Source organism: Myotis yumanensis, unplaced genomic scaffold (genome assembly GCF_028538775.1).
Source record: "Myotis yumanensis isolate MYYU_CA2020_CCGP unplaced genomic scaffold, mMyoYum1.0.hap1 SCAF_2, whole genome shotgun sequence".
NCBI classification, from domain to species: domain Eukaryota; kingdom Metazoa; phylum Chordata; class Mammalia; order Chiroptera; family Vespertilionidae; genus Myotis; species Myotis yumanensis.
The window spans coordinates 150239977-150255259 of record NW_027223753.1 but is presented as its reverse complement, the minus strand read 5'-3'; the positions used below and the strand labels follow the sequence as shown (position 1 = coordinate 150255259).

Here is a 15283-nt window from a genome sequence, read left to right as displayed (position 1 = left end):
ATATTTTGCTTTCAGAGAACAAGAAAAATAGGTTTATTTGCGTTACGCTTATTAATTTGTGCGGTTATTCAGTGTCTGGTAAGTTAATGTTCAAGAAAAAATATTAATTTTATTAAAATGTTCCATTTTTTTATGTTAACGATTACTCATTTATTTTAGCCCTTTGTATTCAGCCTGTCTCTATCAAAATAAACCTTCATTTCTATGAAAATTGAAGCTTTTGTTATTTTGCGGCCCACATAAACTTAAACCTTGCTTATTTGGCCCGTGTTAGCTTTTGAGTTTGACATGCTTGGTCTGGTGCTTAAATGCTATCACTCAGCAAAGAGACTTTGGTGCTAAAATGCCTAAATGTGTCAGTCAAATGATTTACATAAGCATAATAAATTTGCTTGCATTTGAATCGCACAATTAAAATCAGAAAAAAAATAGACATTATGTGAACTCCAGTGAAATGGTTCCCAGGTTCTCTCCTCAACTCCCCCTTTTGGCTAATAGATGCTGCAGAGGATAGGCCTGAATTTCATGGAGTGTAGACTAGAGGACTGGAAGGTCAGCAGTCGATTCCTGTGCACACGGCTGTGAGGATGTGTGTTTGTGTTTAAATGTTTGTATTATATAGCTTTTCTCCCATGACCAATTTCTTCTGGGCTGAAACAGGATTAAAATAAGAGTATAAGTTCCTTAGAGAAACCATTTCTTAATTGTGGCTTCAGGACTGAGTGGTAGGAGAAAGGCATGAAGGATGATGTTTGTGGGGGCTGTATATAGGAAAGGACCAAAGTGCTGGTTTCACCATTGCCGCACACGTATGCACTTTTATGCCAGCCGCTGCCCTGATCCATTTCCCAATCACAGGCAAAAGAATGATTTAAAAATAAAGAATGAAATAGAGGACTCAGAGAGGATATTGGTTTTATTGTATTTGTGTGCAAAGTGTTATATACTGGAGGAAAAATACATTATTTACCTATTTCCCTTCCTTTTTTTTTCTCCTCTATCCTCTGCCATTTGATCCTGTGAATTCCTTAATAATGTATGTGAGAGTTTAGCTTCTTTGAAGGAGAGATTTATACATGTCAGGGTAACTAAACTCCAGTGATGAAATGACTTTTAACCACACATTCTCTTAAAGGCAACCATCTAGAACACCAACTCCAAAGAAATAATCTCTCTTCTGGGCTCCCCTAAGAGTTCTTTCATTCTGTTACTCTCCCTTACTCTTCCCTTCAAAGCACCTGTCTTCCCGTCTTTAATCCTACCAATTCATGGGATAATATGTGGCCAAGGACATTCTCAATTATTCATGGCTCCCTCATTCTTTTTTGCCAAACACCCTTGTCAACTCCTGGAGTGAAATGTAGCTTATATTCCTCCTGGTGAAATTGAACTAGACCAGACCTCATTTCATGTGATGTCCTGCAGGTTTTAGGATGATGTTTCTAAAGAGAAAAACGTTCCATGAGCTGATTATAGTGTCACGCTATTTTCAAATATTCCCCCAAAGAAATGAAAAAGAAAAACACACAGAAATGCTAGTGCATGTAGCACTGACAAGGCCAGGGTTGGGTCTTTGAGCGCAGGAACACATTATAGGCAGTCTCAGTTAGCACTGATTAAATTTTAAAATGGAATTTGTGCAGAGATCAGTACAATTTCCCTGGAGTTTTACAAAAACAGCTGCAAATCAATTGCCAAGTACAGCACTTCAAAACAAGCCCACATTTGTAAAATCCATTAAGTACCAGAGGAGGATAAAGTATTTCATTTTTATTCCCTTTATTTTTATAAAGCAGCAATGGTCTCATTTTACTAGCAAGGTCAACAATAAGTGGCACTCAAGCAACAGAGAAAGCTTCCCACGCTGTACTTACATTCACATCAGCAGGTTTGGATGAAACATCGCTGTTTTCTTTGTCCATTTTTCAGTGTTCCACATGTGAACATCCAAAGGTGTCTCAAAGCCAGTTTTCAGCCCCTTACATTCTCTCTCGAGAAGAACTGGTGGCCGCATTCAAGCTAGCTTTCAGAGGAAAGGAATCAATTTACCTTCCCCGGGTCCAGTTCAGAAACTGAAGCTGCCTCATTGCTATATAGCGAATGTTAAAGGGACCAAGCAGTCACCGTTGCACCCCAAACTAAAGCTTTCTTCATGTAACTCTAATATGAGTCAGGACCCCCAGGACTGAGCCTCCGGGCAAGGTCGCCTCACACGGATACAGTCCAACAACCCCCAAATATTTACAAATCATTTAAATTTTTGCCAGCCTCTACTAAAGCATATTAAAATATCTCATGTATAACCTTCGGCTCCACTACTTACAATTCCCCACATCCCATTGCTCTTGCTTCGGAAGCTTCACTCTCCAACTTAGCTCTCAATTTTCCAGCTACCCTCTCTGAAAAGCCCTAGCTAAGAGGTTTGTTTGTTTGTTTGTGTGTTTGTTTGTTTTCCTTTTTCTTCCCCTCCTCTGGCAATACTCAGTAAACCCAGGCTCTTTCTGATAAAAGTCTCCTGTTCCCATCTCTCCCATTCTTCCCAAGTCAACCTGAGTTAGGTTCAAGCTGAGGAGAGGAAGGAAGTGGTGAGGGGCATTGTCAGAATTTTCCTTGGGAGGCAGGGAAGGTAAAGGCTGGGATTGCTCATACGTTACACACCTTGTCCTTGTGACAAGAACATGCTTCCCTGGGGGCTCTGGGTGTCAATGAAAAACTAATCGATTGCCCTTTTTTCTAAAAAAAAAAATGTTTTTTATTGATTTTAGAGAAAGAGGAAGGGAGAGGGATAGAGTGATAGAAACATCCATGAGAGAAACATCATTGATCTGCTGTCTCCTACACGCCCCCTACTGGGGATTGAGTTTGAAATCTGGACATGTTACCTGACTGAGTATCAAACCAGAGACCTCTTGGTTCACGGGTTGATGTTCTACCACTGAGTACACTGGCCACCCACGCCCCACCCCTTTTTTAATCCTTATCCAACGATATGTTTTTATTGATTTTACAGAAGGGGAAGGAGGGAGAGGGAGAGACATTGATGTGGGACCAAATTTGAAACCTGGGTGTGTACCCTGACTGGGAATCAAACCCATGTCCCTTTGGTGCAGGAGAGGACACTCCAACAAACTGGCCAGAGCTAACCAATTGCCCTTTAAAGAAGAAACACTACTCTGCTGACCTAGACACAAAGGGCTGGTCCTAAGAAAGCAAGTGAGAAACTGCCTGCTGCAAGTGGCGAAAGATTAGTGAGTAAAACAGAGTGGCAAAAAGTATATCACGTTGTACACGTTCGCTTCCGGGCTTTTTTTGTTTATTAATAGCACTGGAAAAATGACTAATAATGCTTTAGGCTTCCTAATTATAAGACTGGGATATTTGAAAATGAAGTCCTCTTTAATTGCCCATTCTTTCTGCATTATTTTCCTTCTTTCTAGACCTGCTTATTTCACCAATATAAGTTAACTATATGGCCCTGGGCAGTGGCCACTGACACAGACTCTCCTTACGTTCAAACATTAGGCAGGCTCCTCTGAGCCCTCTCTTTGAATGGGCCTCATCCTTGAGACTTGTCCTCCCCTTCCTAGCCCAGTTGTAGCAAGAATCCTGATGTCAGTTTCGTGAGCATCTCCATCTTGATATTTGATCAAGTTCCTCATCCCCCAAGTTGATGTATAAATCCTTGGCCTGACTTTATCAAGAATCCCCCTACTTTCGAGATCTCCCCTTAGTAGGTTTCCATCCACTGGCCCCTCATTCTGTTTATTGGTCATAAATCAAAGGTTATCTTAACTGTATTTGAAATTGAGCTCTGTCCTACCATGAAGTCTCTTTCCTGTATTGCAAGAGCAGTGAGTAAAACCTGTCTTTACTGCCTCTCGCTAGTGTCTTGCTGTTTTTGTTTGACATCACCAAGAATAAGAAGGGGCAGCAAATCCTAAGAGGCTGCATTATATGTACAGAATTTAAACTCAATCATAGCCTTAGCCTGTTTGACTCAGTGCATAGAACATCAGCCACTGGACTGAAGGGGCTTGGGTTTGATTCTGGTCAAGGGCACATACCTTGGTTGCAGGCTCAATCCCTGGCATTTGCAGGAGACAACCAATGAATGTGATGTTTCTCTCTCTCTCTCTCTCTCTCTCTCTTCCTCTCCCCCCACCTTCCAATCTCTATAAAAAGAAATATCCTCAGGTGAAGATTAATAAATAAATACATACATACATACATACATAAATGCAATCATAAAACCTGCGTGCTACAGGCTTTTTATTTTTTATTATTAGCACTATTTTCCAGCAATCTATAACAATAAAAGCATAATATGCTAATTAGAGCGGACTTCCTTCTGGACGACCTTCTGGAAGAAGCCGGGGCTGCGAGGGAAGCCCAGGTCCCAGGTGCCAGAGGGAAGCTGGTGCCTGCAGCCGGGGGAAGGAAGGCCTACTCTTGCACAAATTTCATGCATCGGGGCTCTAGTTATAAATAATGCCAGTGATAAAATACTCCTCTCTGAAAAGAAAATCTCTGACTGATTTAAGTTTTAAACAATTGTTGCTATTACAACTAAGTTTTAATAATATATGTAAGCTTCAAATAACCATATTTTTATTACTCATTTTAAAATAAGTAATAAATGTCATGTAGATGTATACAAAGCTTGAACTGTAATGTATGGTGTGACATTTTTATATGTAATATTTTGTATGCAGTATCTATTTTGTTAATTTGTTTTTACTAATGTAGTTATACAAAGTTGAGTAAATTGTTTACCGTGTTTTTCTAGCCATTATTATAATTTATTTTATTTTATAATTATTACTGAAAATGTTTTCATTGTATAGGAACAAGGGTTATTAAAAATGATTGACTCTACATGGACAAATATATAATAAAGCATGTATAGCAAATGTTAATGGTAGACTTTAGGTATGGGTATATGCATTTGCACTATGGAATTCTTTCAATTATATGTTTGAAACTTTTATTTTTTAAAGTTTTTCTTTAAAATTGATTTGAGAAAGAGAGGAAGGGAAAGAGAGAGAGAAAAAAACATATCGATGAGAGAAAAACATCAATCGGTTGCCTCCTATATGTATTCCAACTGGGTATATGCCATGGTTAGGAATCAAACCCACAATCTTTCAGTGTACGGTCGATACTCCAATCAACTGAGCAACACTGGCCAGGGCAAAACTTTTCTTATAAAGTGCTGGGGGGCTCGGGGGATTATCACCTCCAGGAGTCAAATATTCCAGATAAGCCACTGGTTTTGAGCAGCAATAAAAGCTGAGGTACAAGATAGAGTCTTGGTAAGTGAGCATGCATCCATCTATGTGTTGCTTTCTCTCACATGAACATTCTGGCACAGGGCTCCTTCAATCCCCAAAAATATGACAAAGACAGTCACAATAGTCAGATGTGGGTCGGTGCTTCCCTTCATAAATGGTTTGAAAGACAGTGAAGAGGTTTTTATTCCTTTTCCAGGAGCAAAGGCTCCTGTGCTGAGGGAAGCAGGGAAGGTGTCTATGTGCTGGCCAGCCAAGCAGATGCTGTGCAGTGACCTGCATTGGAGGAGAAATACTTCACCATTGCATTCAGCAGTGGTCACTGGGAGTCCATCACTTATCCGATAAATCAATTCAACACATAAACACTCTAAATATTTCAACCTTCTGTCCCAAAGGCAAGCCCAGTGCATCTGAAGGCCCAGAGGTAAGGCCAAGACATCAATCCAACCTGAGCAAGGTTCTAAGCCCCTGGAATAGAAGGCTGTTAGCAGTGGGGGTGACACCTCCATCCTTGTCTAACTAGAGGAGAGGCCAGCTCTCCCATAACTGATAAAATTTGTTTCTGCTACTTAGGACCCACTTCTCTCTATTATGATAAATGGCCACTGGAGGTGTCATCTGATCTCCAGTCACCACCCAGCTCTCTGCAGAGGGGGAATGAGTCCTCAGGAATCACAAGGGAAAGCCAGCCAGCCATTTAACACTCTCACCCTCAGTGTCCTGCAATGAAACGACATGGCAGTGATCATGACTTCCCTTTCCCTGCTGACTCACAGGGAGCATCCTGTGGGTCACATCCCATGGGTCTTTTTGAAAAAATGAAATGATAGGAGGGCTTCTTAGAGAACCTTTAGATCAGGACTATTGTAATCTCCTCCTCTAGGCTCATCTCTCACAGGTGTATATGACCACTGACCAAATCTTCCTGAAATAACAGTCCAATCTCCTTTTGCTCAGTCCCCCTCGCCTGACATTAAGATCTTCCTCGGTGTGACACTAGGCTATTTCCTGTGTCTTCCTGTCATATCTACTAAATTTGCTCTTTCAAATTATGCATTTTTGATCTTTATTCATCCATGGTTATACATCTATTTACTCAACATTTATTGCATGCCTACTATGTGACAGGTGCCAAATATTTTAAAAATGAGTTAAATATATCACTACCTTTAAAAAAGCTCTCAATCTAGGAAGCAGTCATGCAAACTACTGATGACAATATTATGTGAGAAGTGCTCTCAAAGAGGTGTCGACAAGATGCCACAGAATCGTGGAGGCCAATATTAGCAGCCCTCTCCTCGAAATCATGTGCCCCTAACACTGTCACCACCGTATCTGCAGCTCTCCTGCAAGCTTTTCCATCCCAGCCAGCAGCGCTCTCTTCTTTACTTAAAAGTTTTATTGTATATACCAGTGCATGAGAATTAAATGTTATAATAATTAATCAAATACCACTTTGTGATATCCCTCATGTTGTCTTGGTTATTTAGTTTTGTCATGTGTATAGCCTATCTCCAAAAGCCTTGAAGACCAGGTCCCTCCTGTACTAGCCTCTTTGATGTAATAGCCTTGAGGAGCTGGGGCTGAGAGTCTCTTCAGGAATTGGTTGCATCTGGGACTGGCACCACCTTATTTTAAGCTAATAAGTTAGCCTGGTACATGGATGGTGGTAGAAGACACAAGACTGATGGCTCAGCAAACAGCCTGAGTGTGCCTGTTTGCATTGGTTCCCTATTTCCCTTACGTTCCACAGGGGTGACACAATATAGTTCAGACGGTTGCAGTTTATGTCATAGCTGAGGAATGCTGAGCTTGGGGAATCTGCCTTTTTTATAGCAAGCTATAAATAAGCCTTCCCATTGACTAAGATATTCACTCATCCTTCAAGTTACTCCCTGAAAACGTACCCAGAAAAAATAGCAGAAATAGCCATCAGGACATTACATTCTCGGCATACATAGCACATCCGTGTCCTGAGGCTGCCATAACAAAGTACCACAAAGTGTGGGGTTTAAAATGACAGAAACTGATTGTCTCACAGTTCTGGAGGCTAGAAGGCCATGTGTGAAATCGGTAGGGAAGAATCCTGCCTTGCCTCTTCTTAGCTTCTGGAGGTAGCTGGTGCTGCTTGGAGCTCCTTGGCTTTAAGCTATCACACTTCAGTCTCTACCTCTCTTCAGTTATACATAGGATCCTCCACTAATATGTCCCTGTCTTTTCTCTCCTTATAAGGACACCAGTCCTATTGGATTAAAGGCCCACCCTACTCTGGTATGACCTCATCTTAACCAATTATATTTGCAATGACCCTATTTCCAATAAAGGTCATATTATGAGGTAGTGGGCGTTAGGATGTCAACATATATTTTGGGGGACACAGTTAAGTCCATAGCACCCTGCAAGGTCTATAGGAGTGGGAGAGACTATTAGAGAATTGTCTCTTTCAACTGAGTAGACTTGCTTCTAAGAGCACTGCAGAAATTCTATAGCCTGGTCACAGTCTGGGGCAGCTGCAGGTGGCATTCTAACCATATTGGCTAGCTGTTATCCTAAACCCCACTATATTCTTCTGACTCTTTTTCCCTCCATAGGGAAGAGCGGGAAGGATGGCGCAGTATGACTGAGTCATGGTCCAGGAGGAGACATTAGTAGATCACCGTGGTCAGCCATGTCAATACCAAGGGCAAATGGTCAGAGATTGTCCTGCCCTAGACCAGAAAATGTGGAAACAAGAGGGTAATTGCTTATGCCTCTTTTCTTTCTGGTTCAGTTAACACATTAAAAAGACCTCTTTCCCCTATTTAGGTGCCTGGTGAAAAGACTGCACAATTCAATATAAATATATGGTTGAGCTAAGGGGCACTTGGGTGAACTAGATCAGAAGACATTCTACAATACATCCCTAACCAAAGAAACCCTAGAGGCCCAGCACTCACACAGAAAACTATCAACATATTGAGTTTGCAAAGCATCTGGCTCACTGTAGGAGATGAGTCAGCTCAATGTTTGATGGAGGAATGAATCTGCTGTACTAAAAAGCATTGACTTTGGAAATTATGTGAAGGTCACTGCATAACAAAGGGATGCTTTTTAAAACCAGCTGAACATCAGATTAATCAGATGGAAAGGGTAGGATTGGGGAAATGACTGAATAATGAAGAATGAGAATAATAATGATAGAATAAAATAAAACAGAAAAATCAAATGAACTTGGCAAAGGGAGGCATGAAGGAAAAGCAGAAATAAAAACAAGAGGAGGAGAACACAAAGTGACAGGAACAATTGAGTCATTTTAAATGTGCACCCCATTGCTTACATGGCCCTGGAGAGCATCTCACTTCTTAGCAGAGTCCAGTCTTGCCCTGCTCTGCAGAGTTAGCTTCTCTACCCATGTCATTTCTGTCATGCTGCTCCATGCTCCAAGCTTCTTTGGAGTTTAGCACCTTGTTATACCAACTTTCCCATAGGCTATGTGCATATTCTGGAAACTGAAATAAATCCCATTCAACTATTTGCTCATTATCCCAACTCAGTCCCAACTAGAGATCCCAGTGGCCTTGATGTAATTTACAAATGGCAAAGGAGAAATGCCTCAGTAGCCTGGCTGGTGTGACTCAGTGGTTGAACACTGACCCATGAACCAAGGGGTCACTGGTTTCATGCCCAGGTTTCAAGCATGCAGGAGGCAGCTGATCAATGATTCTCTTTCATCATTGATGTTTTTCTCTCTCTCTCCCTTCCCCTTCTTCTCTTTCTAAACAATTAAAAAAACATATTTTAAAAAAAGAAATGCCTCAATATTGGTCATTTCTGTTAAAGGTGAAACATTTGGGAGCACAGCTAACATCCAAATAAAAGCAAAAATTCTGCCCTTCTCTAGCCCCTCCCCGCCCCCAGAAGAAAAAAAAACTATCTTAGAATTAAATTAGACCCTTTCTCTCAAGAGTTGTTTGAATCTCCAACATTTCCTCCCCTACTTGAGGGAAGTTATATGGTAATGAAGCAGGGTTTTAATTTTCCTGTGTGTGTGTTGTTGTTTTTTCAATTACAAACCAACTGTAGGTTCAGGTTTTGTCCCAGGCAATACATACGACGTCTGTGTGATTTATGTAGCATTAGCAACTAATTTATTTATTATTCGTTCCTACCAGCACCTCTCTTTGATCAAAGCTTCCCCAAAATCTTAGGGTATCTGAGATGGTTGTTTATTTGCCAGGTCTCCTGGTTGTCATGTTGTCATTGATCTCATTGGAGAGTTCTCAACCATGGTTAGGAATGCTCATGGGCCTACTGCCAGGATGCAAAGACCTCCAGTGGAATCTTATTGCCTTTCCTCAACAAGCTAAGTGCATCTGGCTTACTGAGGGTGTTTGCTGCCATCGTCTCACTTTCTCGTCAAGCATGAAGGATATATGAGCGGATGTCTCTGCTAAGTGATCATTCAGTGCATCAATTTGCTCCAGTGGGCTGGAAGTTTTATCTTAAATGGTACTTTTGCACTTCTTTCACAAGTTGAATGTCACTAGAAGTAAGCCCTTGATAGCACCAACTCACACTTACCCACAGCTGCCAAATCCCCTTTCTCAGGATTCAGGCCCTTCAGCCTCACTGATAAAACGCTGTAGTGTCTCAGCTAGCTAGCAAAGGCTAGAATCTGCCCACTGGGCTGGTATCAGACTGCGAGGGTCATTGTTCTCCACAGTAATCTGGAGCCATGAGGCAGGACTGCACAGGTAGGGGCTCTGGTTCCTGGCTTCTCTTATGATAAGTCCACATAGCTGAGGGAATTTGTTCCTTACCAAACCCCTGAGGGCAGCATAGGGCCTGGCATATAGCAAGTGCTCAGTAAATCTTGGCTAATGTACTAATTAAGTACCAATTAATAGCATCTACTAATTTCTATGAATTAATGGATACAGCACTGCTAAAGACCTAGCCTATCCATCCTTATTACTTTTACAGAAGAGAGTATTGCAGATTGCTTTGCTTCTCAAAATTAAATTTCATGCTCAAGGAGAGTGCCTTGCTCATTTTATCCAGATCCTGGGCCCAATGAAAGGATTCCAAATAAAAAGAAAGATTGGCACAACACTGACACAGTTTTGCAGGAATATTTCAGGTCAGGAATTAAAAGTAAAACAAGCTACCTTAAGTATTGCTACTTACGTGCACAGGGTGCTCTGAACTCAGAAAGGAATTAAACACATCATTTGTGCTGCATCCAGAAAATCATTCCTGTCGGTCCTTGTCCTAAATTTCAGGCAGCTCTTCCCCGTGTTCTCCTGCTGGGGAAAGATTTAGTGCTCCTTGAGGGCAGGGACCCCTTCTTCCCCTGGGCATCCCCAAGGGCCTAATACTGAGTTTAGGATCTAGAAGGCAGTGTTGCATAGTGGAATTCATAAAACTTTGGAACCATAATGTTTAGAGTTCAAACTCCAGTTCCCCCTCTTACTAACTGTGCAAGCTTGGGCAATTCTTTAATCCTCACTTTCCTCATCTGGAAATCTTTGTAAATACTTTACAGGATTATTATAAGCACTAAAGGAGATGTATATAGCACTTGATACTTAGTAGGTGCTTATCTTGCAAGTGAAATTCTCTTAGGTCATTATTTTTTCCCTTCAATTGTTCTGAAGCAAGATTTCTTCTCAGGCAGCATGTCTCATTTTGTAATCTATGTGAGCCAAGCTCATCCCATCTTAAGACTGATGCAATGCTCTCCCAAAGAACTATTAACCCAAGAATGTGGAACCAGAATGGATCTTTCACTTTAGCTAATAGAAGGCCATTATGTGTGTTTCACTAAAATAAAGGTCAGTAGGGTAATATTTACCCTAAATTCATTTGAACCATAGTGAGATTTATCCTTGCCCTTCAAAATAGCTTTACATTCTTAGCTTAGGTCCATAAAAGTTGACATATTTATTTTGAAAATATATAATAGGCTCATAACCACATCAAATTTTTTATTTAGCTGAGTGGAAAATCAATTAACCACATTTTGCTGTAGTTGCTTGTCTAAGACATTCAAGTTAAATTCTGGAACTAATAATTTATGTTTTGGTCCCATATTTTGTGATATGATTTTTACCAGTTGACCCGTTTGTCCACCAATCCTGTGTGCTTTGCAGAGTCACTAACAAGCATGAACAGTTCATGGATTTAGTGTGCTCTTTGGCAGAAATGAAAAATTCTAAGATTTTGGGCAAGAACCCAGCAATCATAAAATTCATTTGCAGCTGCCCAGGAAGAACACCAAGTTCCACCAGCACCCTACTATGCAGATGATGTCCTTCAAAATATTCACAAACATAGTTTTAAATTGATGTGAGTGTAGAGAAATGGTCACACTTCAACTTTGCAGGTAAGACTGTAAACTGGTGCTGTGGATGGTAATTTGAGACTATTATTCAAAAATGGATGTTTGGCCTCTAGGAAATTTTCCTAAGAAAATTAGTGTAAAGATATATGTACAAGAATGTTTCAGAGCATTAATTTCAATGTTGAAATTTGGAAAACTCTAAAATTCAACAATAAAGGATTAATCAAATGAAACGTGATACATCCATTCAATGAATTTTCCGGGGGGAAAATCAGTTTTTTTCATGTAGAAGAGCTTTTTAGGTAGAAAGAACCAGCTCCCTCTTTTCACTTTGTTGAGACATCCTGTGGGTCACATCCTCCTGGGATAAGATAGCTGCTCTTCCTCTTTCTAAGAAGCTTCAGTGGTGGACAGGTGTTAGCAAAGAGAACCTAGGTTATGGCCAAGGGATAATAGAGATGTAGACTTTCTACACATGCATTGTAGGATTCTACAATCATAGGCACTAAACTGTGGGCAGTAGGATCATAAAGGGTCTTTCGTGTTCCCTGAATTGCCTGAATATTTTACAATGTTTTAGCCGGGGGCGGGCGGAATCTGTTTTGAAATATAAAAGAAAATGCTACCAAGCCCACCCAATGCACAACTACCTTGAAGCTAGAGTGATAGTTAATACATTAAGCACGCTAAACACAAAAACCCATGTTATTAACAAAGCAGTAGCAAGATAATAACATAGCTACAAACCAACATCTGAGTCACTGCGTGCTTCCAAGGAGCGTGGTTTCAGAGCTCATCTAGTATGGATTATGTCATAGCAGTCACTGGCAATTCAAGGCAATTTTGACTTAATCATGTATTGCAGAAAGTATAAATGTTAAAAAAGATTCTGTTCTCTTTCTATTGTTTGCTGCGTGCACATGATGGCAAAGAAGGACTGTTTTGAAGTGAAAATTGTCATTTCTATAATTTACAGCATGTCAATATCACACAGAGAAACGCTAAGTGCCAGATGCCTAGAAGAATGCTGCTGAGTGGCCCCCAAGCCAGTTCTAAAGGCTCAGTGGTGTCCCTGAGTCACAGGGTTTGAATAATGACTATGCAGCCTTTATTCTCTCTCAATCACTTCTGCTTGTAATTAAAAAGAATACATAGCATGCTTAAGTAGATCTATAATTTAAGAGAAGAAAAAGGTTGGGTATGTGTGTGTGTGTGTGTGTGTGTGTGTGTGTGTGTGTATGTGTGTGTGTTTATTTTAAGGACTTTGCTCTCTCAACCATTAGATTATTTTATGAAGCTGAAATGGGAAAATAAATTATCAAGGACTGGCACCTACCATGTGATGTAGTTCTTTTTTTTCCTTCACCTCTTATCCCCCCCCATACCCTCTTCCTCCTCCACCACCCCCTCTCCCTCACCAGAGCAATCACCACACTGTTTGTTGTCCATGTCAATGATGAAATGGTTCTTAAACAATGCTTGGGAGCAGAGAATCTTATCTTACTCAGGGGATATAGTGGCCTTAAGCTTATTCATTATCTGCACAACTGAGGACATTACCAAGGCCAAGGCCATGTGAAAGATGGCCTTGAATCCACATCATTCACGAAGCTGACCGTGGCCTATTTAAGTGAGGAAATTTAGCCTTCAAAATGTCCAAGGGAACTAAGCACGCAAAACAACTTGCAAGAATGACGTGCTCTTTTCTGTCAATAATGCTATCGTAATTTAAAATTTTACCTTTGTGCTTGACGGTTATCATCACTGTGAAAGATTCATAGTCAACAGGATTATTTCGATTTCAATGACTGGTAAAAGGAGCAGTTTTGGCAATTACATTTACTATCAACAGCAGTGCTGCCATCTATGCATGATGTCATTAGGGCTTTCTGTAAATGCCTGAAATGGCAGCATGCCTGGAAATAAAAAATAAGACCTTTTAAAACAGTGAGCTTTGTGTTTCCATTGACATAAGACCCAGCTTTAGTCCCAGTGTTTGGGGGGAAGGGTGACATGGGAAGTAGAGAACTCTGGCCTGCTCTGACTGGAGTCACATTTTCTTAAATCATCTTCTGTCTTTGACATATTTGAGAACCAAAGAACGGAACATGCATTCACACTGCAGCCTGGTTCAGCCCTGCAGATGGCACTGGCCATTAGCAAACCCTTTTGTCCCTGTGATCAGCAGGAGCCTTGACCTTGGCTCTTGGGTTGAGGTGACAGATCTGTGAAGCTGAGACCTGCAACCATCCCATGGAATAACTTGTACCTTTCACATCAAGGCGAGCTCTAACTAAGCTGATGGAATCTGGCCTTTTAAAATGTAACTTGAAAACAAACAAATTTCATGACCTTAAGGTCTTGACTTTCAACCCTGCTCCTTAGAGGTCCAAAATGGGACAAGACTCCCCAGCATGGGAGCATAGGTATTTATTGTTCCAATCACTACGGCCCTTAATCAAGTCCACCCAGGAAGCAGCTGTCTTAAAATCCAAGCCTCTTCTTCCTTGTTTTCAGTCTATTGGGACAAGTGGTAGAAGCCCACAATGTATTCCCAGGATGGCACAAAGCAGAAGGTCCTAAGCAAGCATTCGTCTAGCAATGGTCTTGCCTAGCAAGCGTTCCCAGCTATGCCAGGCCAGAGAACTTCCTTCAGAGGGTCCAGGTGAACTCTGCTCTCTTTTGGCCCCTACACTTAAATAACCAACTAAAGATACAAGGAATGGTAGGTTACATTCTGTCCGCTCAAATAAACTACAAATTCATTCAATTAAGAGCCATGTCCGTATTTCTTTGTATCTCCTAGGGCAGTGATGGCGAACCTTTTGAGCTCGGCGTGTCAGCATTTTGAAAAACCCTAACTTAACTCTGGTGCCGTGTCACATATAGAAATTTTTTGATATTTGCAACCATAATAAAACAAAGATTTATATTTTGATATTTATTTTTATATATTTAAATGCCATTTAACAAAGAAAAATCAACCCAAAAAAATGAGTTCGCATGTCACCTCTGACACGCGTGTCATAGGTTCGCCATCACTGTCCTAGTACCTAACACAATTCCTTAAATATACAGGGTGTCCCCCCCAAAAATGTATACACATTTTGAATAATTATTAATTTCAATGGGTTAAATCTGAAAAGAAAGAAACATCAATTGAGTTACCAGCTGTTAGTGTGTATACATTTTTTTGGGACACCCTATATTAAGGACTCAAACTCTGCTGACTGACTGATTGACAGGGATGGTTTTCTATTCATTTTCATATCTTCAGCACATAGATGGCTTTTGCTGATTACCAGGATAGGACAGTTTTGAATAAATAAATGAAAAAAGAATGTTACATTAAGACATTAGCTAATAATGTCTTAGGACAAGTCACTAAGAGAGAATTAGCAGAAAATCTGTTAAAAATCTTCTGCTGAGTCTTAGTGTATAAAATAGGTAAGATCAGTGATGCCTGATTGAAGAAGGACTTCGGACCCAGGATCCTGCCTCCTCAGTAGCTCTGCCCTCCCCTGCCATGTGGATCCCAGAGAAATCTCTAGGGAAGCTTAGAACTGCAAAGAACTCAGTCTGAAAAACCACCACCTAAACAGAGTTTGGTAATGTTTATAATTTCATTTATTTTTTATTTTTACCTTTTTTTATTTATTAACAATTCAGA

General features: G+C 40.6%; 1 protein-coding gene across 2 annotated transcripts in view; it reads right to left on the bottom strand.

Annotated features, from left to right (window-relative positions):
• Positions 1-1922, bottom strand: part of TMPRSS7 (transmembrane serine protease 7) — a 40676-nt gene extending 38754 nt beyond the window's left edge. For both annotated transcript variants that reach the window (XM_070403547.1, XM_070403548.1), the window contains exon 1: positions 1875-1922. In XM_070403547.1, coding sequence (XP_070259648.1) covers positions 1875-1922 — 48 coding nt within the window. The remainder of the gene's footprint in view (positions 1-1874) is intronic.
• Positions 1923-15283: the final 13361 nt, after the last annotated feature.